Source organism: Corvus moneduloides, chromosome 9, assembly GCF_009650955.1.
Source record: "Corvus moneduloides isolate bCorMon1 chromosome 9, bCorMon1.pri, whole genome shotgun sequence".
In the NCBI taxonomy this organism is placed as follows: domain Eukaryota; kingdom Metazoa; phylum Chordata; class Aves; order Passeriformes; family Corvidae; genus Corvus; species Corvus moneduloides.
Genome location: NC_045484.1, coordinates 14,971,719 through 14,986,830, shown reverse-complemented (window position 1 = coordinate 14,986,830; position 15,112 = coordinate 14,971,719). Strand labels below are relative to the sequence as shown.

At 41.1% G+C, this 15,112-nt stretch overlaps 1 protein-coding gene and 1 long non-coding RNA gene across 2 annotated transcripts in view; one reads left to right on the top strand and one right to left on the bottom strand.

Annotated features, from left to right (window-relative positions):
* Nucleotides 1-1,069, bottom strand: part of ALG14 (ALG14 UDP-N-acetylglucosaminyltransferase subunit) — a 20,874-nt gene extending 19,805 nt beyond the window's left edge. Inside the window, exon 1 of the mRNA XM_032118413.1 lies at nt 886-1,069. Within this exon, the coding sequence (XP_031974304.1) occupies nt 886-1,018 (133 nt within the window). The 5' untranslated portion in view covers nt 1,019-1,069. The remainder of the gene's footprint in view (nt 1-885) is intronic.
* Nucleotides 1,020-15,112, top strand: LOC116448257. The gene is made up of 4 exons (XR_004241856.1): nt 1,020-1,411; nt 7,716-7,881; nt 10,453-10,666; nt 14,015-15,112. It is a non-coding gene; the product is annotated as an uncharacterized LOC116448257 (long non-coding RNA).

The window sequence follows — 15,112 nt, the reverse complement described above, 5'->3', positions numbered from 1 at the left end:
AAACTAGATTCCAAAGGACTGAAGGAAAGCACACACATTTCCAGCCCTAGTGGAAGTAAAGATGACCTCAAGAATTATAAAACTGCCAGTCAAACTCAGATTGCAGAAAGATTTTGGGATTATTACTCAATTCATTGGTGTGCAAAAACCAAAGGGATACTGAGGTGCTGAAATCACAGCTGGCTTGTATTTGTCAACTACAAATTTAAAAAAAAAAAATTTGGGGGGTAAATTAATTGCCCTTCAACTCTGGAGGGGTAACAAGGAGTAGTATACCCCCTTGTGAGCGTGGGGTGACATTCCAGCCTCTAATGGATTCACGTGTGACTCTTGTAAGTAAATCACAGCAAGGTGGTTTGGGTAAATTGCAAAATGCCACGTATGTAAGGGACGTGCCAATCTTTGGAAAGCCGTGCCCTCAGTAATCCATCACCATCAGTGATTTTCAGTCAGAAGACCGAGAAGCTGCACGTGTCAGTCCTGCACCAGTTTATCGATGCCTTCGCGCGTCACTTTGTGAAATGCACGTGCTGTTGGAGGGAAAGGTTCTGAAACTGAACTGCCGAACATAAACACGGACGAAAATGCCCAAGATGAGTATGTCGCATAACAATGACTCCAATCGAGAACCAAAACAGGCAAAGACAGGCGGCGGCCCCGAGGACACCCGGCCCGGCCGGACCGCGGGAGCTACCATGGCGGGGCCCCGGCCCGGCTGCTGACACGCGCCGCCGCGACTACAACTCCCGGCACACACCAAGGCACATCGGCGGCGGCACTGCGCTGGCTGCGTGCCGCGCTGCATGCCGGGACTCGTAGTTCCCGGCACCTGGAGTGGCAGCTCTGCGCCGCCACCCGCTCCCGTCGGCGCCAACCCCCACTCACCAGAGCCGGCCACCACCAGGAGACTGAACGGAGGCGTCCGCCGGCCGCGGCGCCTCTTATCCAGGAGCACGAGGGGGACAAGCAGTAAGGAGAGGAGGAGGAGCAGGACGACGACGACAGGCAGCTCCTCCATCCGCCGCCAGGGCCACCCCGCGCGGAAGCGACAGTGGGACCTCCCCGTACGGCGGCCGGCGCGGTTCAAGTCTCCCTTCAAAGCGCGCTGTGAGCGCGGTGGTGGCGCCGGGGGCGGTGGGGGCCGCGGGCGGGGCTCGGCGGGCGCGGGGATGCGGCGTGAGGGGCTCCCCGTGTGCCCGCCCTGGGTTCCCCGCACCTCCGAGCAGCGCTGGCACCCGCGCGTCCCGGGGCTCCGAAATACCCCTGTAAGCACGGGGGGAACGAGAGCCGGCGCTTTCAGGGCCCGCGGGCCGAGGCTGCCGCTGTGCGCGGGCTGCAGGAGCTGAGAGGGACCTGCCTGCTGTAGGACAGCGCAGCGGGGCTCCGCTGCCGCGCACAGGTACGGACCCAGGTACGTCTGCTCACATGCGACTGAAAGGTTACACAGCCTGCAGGAATGCATAAAATAAAGAATATTAACATTTCACTCCTTGTCGTGGTTCTTGTTTTCATTCATGGTAGTACTTAAGCTTTTTATTTCAGTAAGAAGCGTGGAGCAACAGATCAGCACTCTTTCTGTCTCCGTCAGCATCCGGTCTTTGTTGGGAGATGGCGATGATTCAGCCATCGGACTAATCTCAGATGAGACGTGTGTTTGCTAGAAAGAGTAAGATATTGCATTTTATGATTAGGAAAGAGTTTGTTCATCATTGTCCTTAAATTATGTGCCAGGGAGCAAGGCGCTCCTCTTGGCCAGTGAATCAGGAGCGATGAACTCTGGAGCTTTATGGAGAGGTTTGACGCTACTGCTTTATGGGGTGAGTTGTCAAACATGAAACGTGACAGCTGTCCACTTGTACCTCAAGTGCACAAACACAATAGATCAAACACATTGCAATTCTGCATCTGTCTGCCATGGTTTCTCCGGCTGTTTTTTTGCCTCTTACTCATTCTGAACAAATTGGACTTTTTGTATCCCTACCAGCCGTGGAAGCTGAATGCTTCTTTCTCATTTTTAACAAAAATGTGCCAGTTGTGGATTCCAATGGTTATTGCATGTCATACAAGTAAAAGATACACACTCCAGCAATCCTTTGCCATCTTTGGCTCTGAAGTGAATCTTTCTGATTCATGCTCCACAGCTTTACAGATTATGTTTTTTTCTTTACATCAGTGTAACATATAATTCTGCAGTTGTTTTAAGCAGAGACTATTAAAAACAGTATTACCATGGTAAGCTCGTCTTCCACCCAAATGAGTAACCTCACAAAAAGTATCTCACTGACTGGTCATTGTTGACATTTGAAAGCAACAAGGTTTTAATTAAAAGTGCTGTTGATGATGCATGAATTTCAAAAATTCATTTTGATTTCCACTTAATTAGCTACATAAAACTAATAAGTAGGGAAAATAGAGATGCAAGTCAATGACAGAAGAAAGTACCACAGTACCTTTTCAGGACATTAACTATTAAGTCAAAACAAGACAGTAAATTATATAGACAATTTAAATACTAATTTTGTCTATGGTCATCTTCTCCCCGCTTGTATTCTCTTCAATGAAAATAATGTCATTGATGTAGAATTTATCCTGGTTGCCACAGTGGGTGTAGCTAGCAGTCGTTTTATTTAAGGTGTGTTTTTTCCAAGAGTTTTCAAGATCTTTCCTTTGCTCTTATTTTTTTTGTACCATAAGTGTTGAAGAACTGCTTTTTATTAGGCATTTTATTCCAAGAAACAGTCCTGGAAACTCAGCAATAGAGGGTGATATAAAAAGCTTCAACTCCTTTTCTCCTTTTCATGTTATTTATTCTGTACGTACATACTTCCCCCTCTAATACAGAATTCTTCTGTAAAGGTATTTGGTGAAATTAATGAGAAACTGACCTAAACCCAGGGAAGTTGGAAGGCATTTAAAAACAAGAGGAAAAGATAAGAGTGATGCAGACTGGGAAATACCTGTTCTTTGGAGCAGAGAGTTTATTGGATGCAAAGCAAAGTTTTTGACTTCCAAGGAGTCTAAAAAGCTAACCAGTGAGTTTACCTCATAAACTCCTACAGCTAGTGCTTGAAGTCTGCTAATTCACTGTTAAATTTGCAAGAGCAAGGGATATAGCTTTCAAGTAGTATCCGCAGAAGATTGCAAGGCTTCAGGGAGGAGTCAGGGTTTGTTAAGGTTGGTTAGAATAACTAAAGACTGAAGCAACAGTCTGCTACCTAGTTGCAATAAAGTTTTGTGGATATTTTTTTCCTTTGTGAAAACTGAGCAGAGCTCATGAAGATCCCACTTGCAGTGTAACACTGCTAATTATGCCTTTTCTCAGCAGGACATAGGTGTCTTTGTGTTTTTTCATCACGGCAACTCCCTGCTCCCTTGATACCACCTTCTGGGCCTGGGAGACTTCAGTGCAACAGCTGTAACAGTCCTGAAGAAAGCAGGTTGCTGTCTACTCCTCCAGCTGTGTGCTGAATGCTTGGCCATGATTCCAATGTGGGAAGTGTCTTGAGAATTCTTCATCTCAGCATCAGCTGTGCATATGAAAGCTAATATGAAAAGCAAGAACTCTCCCAAAATTTAGCACAACACGTGAGCTAAGTATGTGAAGCAGGTGAAGTATAGGATTTCCATGAGGAGGGCAGTGATTAGTGCTGGATACTGCCCTCCAGTCTGCAAAATCACTGATGCTGCAAGTGAGTGAGTGACCCGTGTGTCTGGGAGAAGCAGTGCACTTGGTCTGAAAAGTCATTTGACAGAAAGTGATGCAGGTGCAGAAGCTGCCTCTGACACCTCTGCTACTGATGCAGGAAGTTTGCTCTGAACTTCTTACTGAAAGAGACATGAACCACACTTGTTCTAAATAATCTGTCACTGTTTTGCAACTCTGAAACTCTTGAATAGGCAAAAATAGGTACAGGATTTTTCCATGTACTGCTTGTGAGACAATGTTCCAAAGAAAGACATGCTGCTCTCCTTTTTATATGTGAATATTCTCTGTGGAAGCCTACTGGTACATGGGGTGCATGTCTTCTTTGAAAGTTACACTGCTGGGTACTAAAGGCAACTGAGCAAAACTCGCTGTCTTTGTGTTTCAGTTTCTTTTGTCTCCAATAGGAAAGGCTGTATTTGAAATAGAATTTTTTTTTTTTTCCCCCCTGAAATGAAATGTAGACAGCTTTGGCTATCAGTAATTCCCTTTCTAAGTTTCCACCTGTAAGTGATCTGACTCTTAACTGTTAAACAAGAGTCTTTGCATTCAACTGAAATACACCTTATGTTCATGATTTCTTAAATGGCACTTTGAATAATTGTAATGTTTGGGGCTTTTTCCTTCTAATTACGGGTTCTAAAATTAGGCCTATGAACAAGAGTGAGTGTACTGTTGTTTTCTAAAATGAGGTCATTTTTTCTTGTTTTGGCTTAGAGTGCAGCTCCACAAACAGTTGCATCAGCACTACTGCTGAGTAAACTAGCAAAATGGTAGAAGCAGTTGAGTGAGAAAAGGGCAGGAATCACTTAGTCAGGCTTTGCTACTGGAAAAAGTTGTCATGTGGAACCATTTATCATGTTAAACCTCAGTAATTTATTTAAACATATCTCAATATTATTCTTAATTTCTGCATGATATTTTCATAGAAGGGAGTTGTAAAAACAGATACAGTCCATAAATAAATTTAATTTTTTTGCAGGAAGCAATTATTTCTTTTTATGTGCTTATGGTGTTTCTAGAAACACTAAGAGAAGTGATATGCTTTTTGATTAGACAAAACCTGAAGGCTTCTAACTGGGTTTCTCACAGTTTTTCTTTAATATTAGAAATGCAAACTGCATCTGGAATACTCTAGAAGAACAATAACATCCTAAGTATTGTAAAAAGATCTGTGGTTGGGAAGGAAAGGTGTTTTTAGTTTAATCAGTGGACTAGACCATTTGGGATCAGCTGGAGACAAGCTACTGGCCAATCTCACTTGAAGGCAGAATTAGGATGTTATCAGAGCCAGTCTGTGGCAAAATTTGTCCCTTTAGACAGCTGCTACTTTCAATTACTTTGGACCAAGTGCAGTTTCACTTTCTTATGAGTCATTAGAATTAAAGGAATGTAATCTTAGAAGTCCTGATTTGTATTTGCAATCAATAACAGCTGTAATATTTATGTTAACATTACAGTTAGTGCTGTGCGTCCTGGTATTAGGGCACTTCTCGTATACATTTAAGATGAGTCTCATTTGTTTAGATATAAAAATACAGCACTTGCAAACACTTAAACAGTGCTTGTGCTAAATAGCCAAAAAAGTGGAACCAAATTCCCCAAATAGTGAGACTTTTTCCCTACTAAAAACTTTTTAAAATTTTTATTTTTTCCTTCGTTCACATTTGCTTCTCTTTACACTTTAATTTTCAGTGACAGACAGCAAAGTGGATGTGAGTTTACAAAAGCTCAATAAATAAGGTATCCTTCACTCCTACTATTTGAACATTTCCCCCTTGTTGGCAATGTCAAGTTTTCTGAAAATAGTCTTTGGAAGTGGGAGAGGAGGTTATTTTTAGAAATTTGTTTGGGTCTAAATACCATGTACGTATTTAGAATCAGCGTAGCAATTTGTAAGGAAAATGTTTTTCTCTAACAGGCATGAGCCACACTGCCAGCAGATGTTTCTTTAACCTGCTACATCTGAGAGCGTGTCTGGAGGGCTGGTATGTGTGGCTTTGATGACACAAGGCGTGGTAACCATTTGGGTGCATTCTCAGTGTGCTTTTATGAAGCAGGAACTTTTGTAGTAGACAGCACCGAAATTACATAATGCAACTTGTTGTAATGACTGGGTAGTGTGTTGAGGGAGCAGTCCCTGTAACGTAATGTAAAATAATGCTCTTCTATCTGTTCAAAAGGCCAAGAGAAAGAGACTGCTGTTTAAAAGTACTGAGTGTCCTGGAGGTCACTTGGGTGCCTCAGGCCACCTGGCCTGTGAAAATAGGGCCTTTTTTTAAAACACTCCTAAAAATAGATTTGAAGTCTGTTCTTAATCTCCTGGAAATGTGTCTTCTGATCTGTAATGTTAAATGAAATTTTCAGGATACTTGGGGGTTAGGATGTAGGATTCTCTACATATTCACTGCTGCATTTTGACTGGGGTTTTCCCCAGCTCTCCACGTAAGCACCTGTAAGGAGGGTGAGGAGAAATGCACATTGGTTTAGCCTTTCCTGGGTTCCTGCTGTCAGAAAACTGGCCATTGCTGGGGCAGAGAGATAGATGAGACCAGGCTATCAGCTCGTTTTGGGTGCACAGCTTTTCCTCTCTCAGACTGAAACCCAGGCAGTTCTGGGGCTGCTGCTGCTGTCATGGCCCTGGATTTCAGAGCTCAGCTCTCAGCAATCTTAGGCTTGAGGAACGGGCATCTCATCCTTCTGCATTCTCACCCACCTCTCCTTATGAGCATTCAAAATGCAGCAGAACTGAGACCCTACTCTGTAAGGAAAGGCTACTCAGTTGCAAGTGAGGATGGTTTTCTGACCTGTTTATGTTTCTAAAGGTCTAGCATTGAATTAATGCCATGCTGGAGCTGGAAATAACTGGTCATATTAAAGGAGAAGAGAAGATGTCTTCTGGTTTTGCTCTACACTGTCTTTCATTTTCTTTTCCTCCCATTTTTTCTTTAAGCAGTTGTGTTTAAAAATATGTCATTTATTGACTACTGTTTTAGGGATGTTGCTAGGTGTGGCCGTGGATTTGGGGATTTGATCAAGTAGTATTTAAGGCAATTGAATGTAATGACTCCACCAGCTCTTGTGGAGTTTCTCTCTTATGGAGATAAATTGAATTCTTTGCAGAGTTTGCAAGGGCTGCCAAAGGTATCTCAGTGTTTTAATTTCTGTATGTTTGTGTATAATTCTTGCAAGACAAAATATTAAAATTTCAAAATATGAAATTCTTTTTTTTCCTTCTGTTTAGTCAAAAATATGTAAGATGGCAAGCACAGCAAACCCCATCAAGAAAAAGATGTCACAGTGTAAAGTCCAGCTATTGCCAATATAATTTGCCTTCTGCACTGTACTTTAACAGCCTTTAATTACGTGATAATGTAAGATTTAAAACTAGATACCCCTCACATTTTTTTCATCAACCACAGGTGATGTGTAACACTGTCCTGTCTCTTTTTGACAGTACAAGAAAAGAATGTCCTTGCCTTTATTACAGTTTTAATGAATGCTAGGAAATTATAAACCATTTGCGTTAGTTACTGTGAATTTAATGCATTGTTAAGGTGTCAAGAGAGTTAGTTGGTCGACTCCAGTGCCTGTGAGTTAAACAGTGATAATGAGACAATTGCTTAGAGTTAAGTTATGGTATTAATTATTTTGCTGACTTGTGATTAATATATTACCGAAAAGAAAGAGCTTCACACATGTGAAACGCAAGTTTTGTGTCACCTTCCAATGTCAGCTTCCAATTTACTAATACTGACTAAAACAAAGAAATAATAGAAATAATTTCCAAAAAGAAACCTTACGTGTGATTTCATACTCTTTTTAGAATACTTTGAAGGAAAAATATGTTGTCTTTTTGATTTTACCTTTGTGTTTGAGGACTGGTACAATTGTAAATACAAGCAATTGTTAAGTAGCTAATAGTCAAGCCAAGAGCTTGTATATGTCTTGATGATGATGATGATTATCATTATTATCATTATTATTATTTAATTGATGAACTGTTTTTAAGGTATACTGCAATCACCTTTAAAGAGTACTGTACACACAAAAGAAAAAACAAGTTTGTTCCAAATGAAGAGTGGATATGTGTGGTGTACAGTGTGGCCGGAACTCACCTGACCTGGCACTGCAGAACGTGGCACTGGACTGGAATGTTTTGGTCTGTGTATGTGCAGGTACAGTTGTCCAACATACCTTGAATTGTAAAGATTCCACTTTCAGTGGTGAGATTCCTGTTTCCACTGGGGCAAAATTTCCACACAGAAAAAGAGGACATCGCCTGAGGCACTCCAGATGTGTGATGTCCCTTATTCAGCAAATCAGATGAGCAGGTGCTGAAATGTTGGCTCTTCAAGCAGTCCCAGTAGAGTTATTACAGAAAAACGTGTGTGTTTACTACAAAATAAAAGCAAATTTGCAACACTAAAAAGAACCCACAACCAAGATATTCTAATTTGTGTATATCACAATGCAATTTTTCTGCAATTTATTCAGTTAGACAATACATTTGGTGCAATTCACAAAATGACTTTTCAAATCCACTTCTAATGTTTGCATGACACACTTTCATGGTGAAACTCTTCCACCTTAGCATTTTTAATCTCTATCTATCTATCTATCTATCTATCTCTATCTCACATATAGAATTAGGATTATTTTTGTATTTTCTTTATTTTTAGGTATTCTTGGGTTTTATAGTCGATATTTTTCCAGTATTTGTCTAATCAGTAATGTATGGTATTGAATAGTGTCACTGGAAGTAGGAGCCTAAACAAAATTCCTCACTTGATTTGAAAGGCAAGCTTTCTTTCTGAATTCTAGCACTGCTGTATTTAATGTAGTTTCTTGTCTTTTTGTATGTTCTTATCAGGACTGCTGTCTTAAATCTTAGATTTCAAAGTTAGCAGTATAGAGTATGATATCCTTCCTGTAACTAGAATTGTATAGAGGAACAGAAATATGTCTGTATGAATTAACATGCAGATCAAGGCCTTGGGGGCGTGGGGAAGCACTAGACCTCCTGATATCAAGAAAGACTAACAATTAAACCCTAGGTCAGAATCTGTAATAGTGCCAATGCAAAACTAGAAAAGAATTACAATATTAATAAGTAGCAGTGCTAAAAGCAGGGGCTTTGCTAGAGTTCATTATTAGCAAGAAAGGAGAAATGAATAGTACATTCTGGACCTCCTAAACTGACAAAATTAGGACATAAATTATATTTACTTTTGAAATAATGTATTACACCACTTTCATATCTATCCCCAAATATGAAGTGAAAAAGTTTTAATATTTAAGAAATAGAAATTTTTAAATCATGTTCTCTGAAAAATATGTAATTATTACAAGTATTATTGAGTACTGCATTTGAGAACTATGTGGAAAACATTTCTCGCTTTCTTATTCAGTTTTTTATAAATAGATTTCAACAGTACTTAGACATACTTGAAGTGAGTGTGGACCAGGTCTTACTGTTTCCTTGTGTCATCAAGCAATTTTCCTTCCTTGTTTCCTCAAGGCTTTCACAGATCAACAGAGGATCAAAAAATCCCTAAATGGGATAGAAAGTTTTTGGAAAAATTGTAAAAATTGACAAAGCACTCAGAGGGAATTATATTGTCTGAAGAAGCTGTTTAACCTGTTCAGGCTAACACATCTGCCATTAAAATATCCTTGCAAACCATTCTTTCCACGCTGTGGGGTGTGCTGAAGGAGGCACAGTGACATGCAGTGCAGCTGCTGTGGCGTGTGCCAGAGTTTAGGCTGAGCTGAGCAAGGCTTGGAAGCCGTCTTTAGCATCATCCAAAGCACGTGCTCTGCCTTTTTACCTGAAAATCTGATGCTATCACATAAAACAAAATACCTCCTCTCAACAAGCACTGTTTTGTTCTCCACTTGAATTATGCTGATTTTAATTACCAGTTAAGAATGTTAAAACCCAGATTGCTTTCTGACCCTCTGTATGCTGAATTGTTGGGAAATATTTTGTTTGGTTTTAGCACTGTTTGGCACCAATTTTATTCTTTGCAATTGTGTGCCATTACAAAGTACATCTTCTTCCATTTTCTGCTGTTCTGACATCATCAAATTCTAGTCACTACCCTGTTCTACAGTGCTCTTGTTGCTAAGAGCCTCGACTCACAAAGCAAAAGGAAATATGTGCATGTGAAGAAAAGAATCTGGTATTATTTAAGATACCTCCTGCTGTTTGTGATGTGCTTCATGTCAGAAATTAGGGAACCAAGAAGTTTTCTAAATCTCAGAGCTCTCTGGCTTAAGCCTTTGGGAATGAAATGCTTTCTCTAGACCTTTCTGGTTTACAGATCCTAAAGATGCACCCAGTTACAGCTTTGTTTACTAAAGAGCCAAAGACACATTTAACAAAGCTGCAGTACTGCCTTCATTATACTCCTTTGTGCAGGCACATCAGAGGGAAGAAAATGCATGGAGGAATGTGAGGTAGACAGTGAAGGAATCCAGGGGACGGTAACTGTGGGGAGGAAGAAAATAAAGTGACAGAAAAGGAAAAGGTGCTAGAAAATAGATTATAAAGTGGAAGAGGGGTAAAAGAGGAGACAGAATGACCTGGAAAAGAAAAAGAGAGATGGCATTCCTGTGAGTTCTGTGGATCATGCTCAGCACATCTGTCTTAATGAGGTTTGATGTCTTGTTATACTGGTGACGTGGTGCATCAGTGTAGTGGTTTGTAGTGCAGCATGGTAAGCTCACAATGTGCTGTTTTACAGGTCCTCAGTAACTTCTGAACAGCTATAATCAGGACAATAATACCAGTGGAGGGGGTAATGCTGCAGGTGAGGTGTAAATAGATGGAAGAGACAGCCTGTGATGAAAGACATAAATGGAGAAGACAGAAAAACTGGAAAAAAACTGAAGAAGGGACAGGAAGAGGTTCATGAACAGACAGCTTTCCAGAAACAAGCTTTTGTTCTCTTATGGACAGTAAGTACTACTGGCAGAAGTGCTCTCTCAAGTGGGAGGTGACAGGAGCTGGGAAAGTTAAACTCACTGACCAGATGAAAAATGGAGCATGTGTTTACAGGGAGTGAACTAAAGCAGGGAAAGTGACGGCATATTACTACCTAAAAATGTGGTTGGATATGTTACAGTGACCTGTACTGGAAAGGTGTGACACACGTTCTGTAGCACTCATCTGAGTAGGTGTAGCACAGTATGCATCAACTCACAAAATGGGTCTGCTGTTAGGAAAGCCAAGATAACACTTTCCCTTCAGGGAGGCATACAGCTCGGCAACTGTTAACTGGGTACCTGCAGGGTGTTAAAAAAAAGCCCAGAGCACACAGATTTGTTCTTTTGTCTATGCAAATTCTTTTTGGAGGGGGAGGATTTTTTAGAAATGGAGTATTTTTTTTTTCTTTTTCATTCACCATTTTCCAGGATTTTTTTTTACTAAAACCAAATTCAGATCCTTTCTTTTCAGTCTCCTCTTTTCAATCTTGGGCTTTCTGAATTAAATGCTGCAATATTAGCTGCCTGCAGTTCCTGTGATTGGACTCCATGGGTGGTCCGAGTAATTTTCAGACAATGGAGCTGGTTCTTTTCTCACTCACACCACTGTAACTCATTGGCTTCAGTGAAGTTACTCTTGATTCACAGTGTTGTGAAGGAAGAGTTGTGCTTGCTCTTTCCTATGTTCTTTAATCTCCATTATATTTTTGCTTACATGTATAATTGATTTTCTGAGAATATCTCCTGCTGCTGACAGGTAGACCTAGGAACTTCCTAAGACAGAAATAAATGTAAGCATTTTTGGGTCACTGAATTCAATCCACTGCTTCTACAATATTATGTTATATAATCTCTTTCATAAACTGCTCAGACTTTAAACATTCATTAAGATCTGTTCTTACTACAATGGGTAAATTCAGACAGAAAGGTTAGTTACATCCTGTGTAAATTTAAAACCACAACTGAAATAATTTTCAAATGCTCTAAAAGTATTTTTCTTTCTCACCTACGTCTCACTTTTTAGTACAGCAACCATGATAAAGGCTTCATTCTTGGCAGAAGGGGGCTCAGTTCTGGGAAAGCATGATTCTGAAATTACAGGCATACTTTGGAAGGGTTACTGAGTATTTTTCTTTCATGGTCACATCCCTCTTGCAGATTTTAGTGGGAACAGTCATCTGACAAAAATTTTTGCCATACCTGAAGTGCCACTCTGAAAGTAATTCCAGAAGGAGAAGGGTATGGAACAGGTGTGTACAGCTTAGCTGAGGATAGATTACTGCAGACTTTGACTTACTTATGGTGGGCTGCCTTCCAGTTACTACCCTGTTGTAACAAATCCCATCCATTTTATACAAATTTGTTCTTCATTTATGGAATTAATGGGTCTAATTGACATGAAGCTGAAAATCATCAATATAATCAATAAGTTTTATTGTAATTAAAGGATAAATGAAAAGCACAGCCCCATTTTTCTCTTACATAGTGTAAATGATTCAGCTGAAGCCAACAGAATTATGCTGCTACATGCAAGTGCTACTGTGATACCTCCCTGTCCTCCCTACCTTTCCTATACATATGTGTTGATGTGGAATATAATGTTCTTTTTTGCCTTGTTGTCATGGGTTAGCATAGCTATGGAAGTGACACTCAGCAAGCAGTGGTACACAGGTATTCCACATTACAGGTGGTTTTCACCCAACAGTCAGATTTCCCTGCAGTACACAACGTGTTGTTCCATCTTTCTGAACATTCCATTGCACCATTCCACTTTGCCTGCAGCTGGTGCATGGCAACAGATATGGTACACCCACTCAATGCCATACAGAAGGTAAATAAGTAAGTAATGAGTATTTTGGACCAAAACCACTACACTTGTGTTGCTAAATCTCTGTTCTGCAGCCCACCTTAGCAACAAGCCCATTGCCTGTACATCTGTTCTGAAGTTTGACTTCAGAAGTTGCAGTTGTTATTGAGGTCAGCTCTTGACCATTGCCATTTAGCAATGGCAGCTTGTGCTTTGCAGCAGCTGGAAGGAAGGTGGTGGCTGCGTATCACAAGGGAGGGAGGAAGAGGTGTATTAGTTGTGAAGGCCAAACTGTGGTCACTGTACAGCAACCAGTTGGCTGTGATACTGCTCTGGTGCCTCTTGATCCCACCCTTTGGCTACTCTATTTCTGATGCACAAAAAGGTGCACCAGTTGCATCATGCAAGTACAGTAAGCCTAATACTTCTAGGACTTGCTGGAAATGCTCAAAGTAATTGTGTGGTATGTTCATGCAACGCTTTGTAGGAGTGGTAGAGCACTCCCTTAGTTTTGTTGGCATTACATTGCCTATGCAATATGGGCCTATGGTGTTTGCTCTGAGGGTCTCTGGGATTGCTGGACATGGGACATCCAAGGTGAGACTGCTGCATGTATGCAGTAACATGATGAGATTATTAGATACCAAGAATCCCAGACACACTCAGTTCTCAAAATCTCCCTAGAGAACAATTCTGGTTGGAAAAGAGGACAGACAACGAATCTAAGGCAACCTGAATATGATAGCCATATCTAACCAGGTCTATAGGTCTCCCTTCTAATGCAATGCCTTCATGCTTCCCATAGCCAGTTCTTTCTTATCGGCAAATTTTCTTTGTCAAAAGTGTGAGAAGTGCCCTGCTGTATGCTCATGTGGAGAGCAGTTGCTAGTCAGAAATCCCCAGTGCATCACCATTCTCAGCTTTACAGTCAGCAGCTCTGAACCAGCACATGTTATGCGGCTGTTGAAAGAGGGCATTGCCTCTGGTCACGATCTGCTGCGTGCTCAGCAACGTGCTGAGCGCAGGCCAAGGGGAGAGCAGTGAGGCAGGTCGAACTTGTTTCTTTCACCCACACAGCACACTGGGCCAAAGCAATTGTTTGGTAGGCTGTGTGCTACACAGGCCTGATACAAAGGTTTGGGGAGAGTCTGGTTTTTGTCTTCTCCTAGACGCTTCCTAACCTCTAAGTGCATAATGGTGATGGGTTGTTTTGAGGCTTAGAGCTCTGATAAGTGGTCTTTGGCAGAGTTACCCGTTCAGTTTAAGACATTACCACTCTCAAGTGTCTGTTTTTACTCTGTTAAAAAAACACCTACTTTCATTGTTGTACTCTCCTAGAATGATCACAACCTCAGGAAGTTGAGAGAAATCACATCTTAAAACACAGCAAGTAAATGTGCCAGAGCTTGTTGTTCAGAGCCTTTGGCCTTTGCTTCTTAGCCATGAGTGGAAAGAGTCCTTGCTAGTGCCTGCACGCCTGAGGACAACCATTCTTGCCTTTGCTGCCACTGCAGGTCCTCTGTCACCCCAGAAGTCCAGTGCTTGTCCATATGGAGTAGTGGTGTCACAGCTGTTACAACTTAGAAGAGCAAGGAGTATGTGTAAAGAAGCTTCAAAGTCACTGATATTGTATTAAGCAAAATTGAGGGCTGTTCTTTGGAAAGTAAATTAATGAAGAAAAAATTCTCATGGAATTTTTATGGCTTATGTCATCTTGAAAGTGGTTACCATGGACTTCTTAGGATTTAGTGGCTGTTCTGATTCACTAAAAATTGCAGATGTAGTGCAAAATAGGTTGAAATATTCATTTATATCAGGAATAAAATGATATGACATCAGACTAAAATACGAGGTTTTAATCTTAATTTCACTAAGAGATTGTGTTGAAATGGTATTGCTGTCTTTATTTGTCCATCTGTTTTTGAAATGAAAGGAGATTGGAAGCAGGAATGGGATCCCTTTCACTTGTCTGAGGAAGTCATGTGAGATTTTGTTAACAAAAATCAATGCAAAAGGTAATCAATCATAAGACACAAGTCCACACGAAATCAAACTTCAGTAGTTCTGATGTTTACACAAGCACCTCGTAGTTGGTTCATGTCCAGCAATGGATTAAGCCAAACTGGCTGGAAACAGTTAGAGATGCTGGTGGTATGCCCTGCCCACCTCCCACAGGTTCCCACTTCTGCAGCAGGAGTGGCTCAATGCCTCCTTAATCAGCACCTGGGTTTCTGCGTTCTGCGGATTGGCACATTAAGGCAAGCCAACATCAGTTTCTGTTCAGGCTTAAGCCAGAGCATTCCTGCAGTGGGAGATGTCTCTCCAGAGAGATCAATGTACCTAGTGGGGTAGATGACTTGTCAGCTGCACCTTAATCTATAGGGTGACATATATATTAATACCTTCATCATTATTTTGTTAGAGGAGAATTTTTAATATATTGATCTGAAAGATCAGAAATCATTAATGGAAATGTAAAGTTGAGGGGGTATAAGATGTGGGTGATAGCAGAAGGATGCCAAGAGGAGCAGTCATGACCATTAAATTTTCTAGTTGGTGAAAGACTATGTCTGTCTATCATATTTAATATTGTCAATGTAATTTTGCTTCTG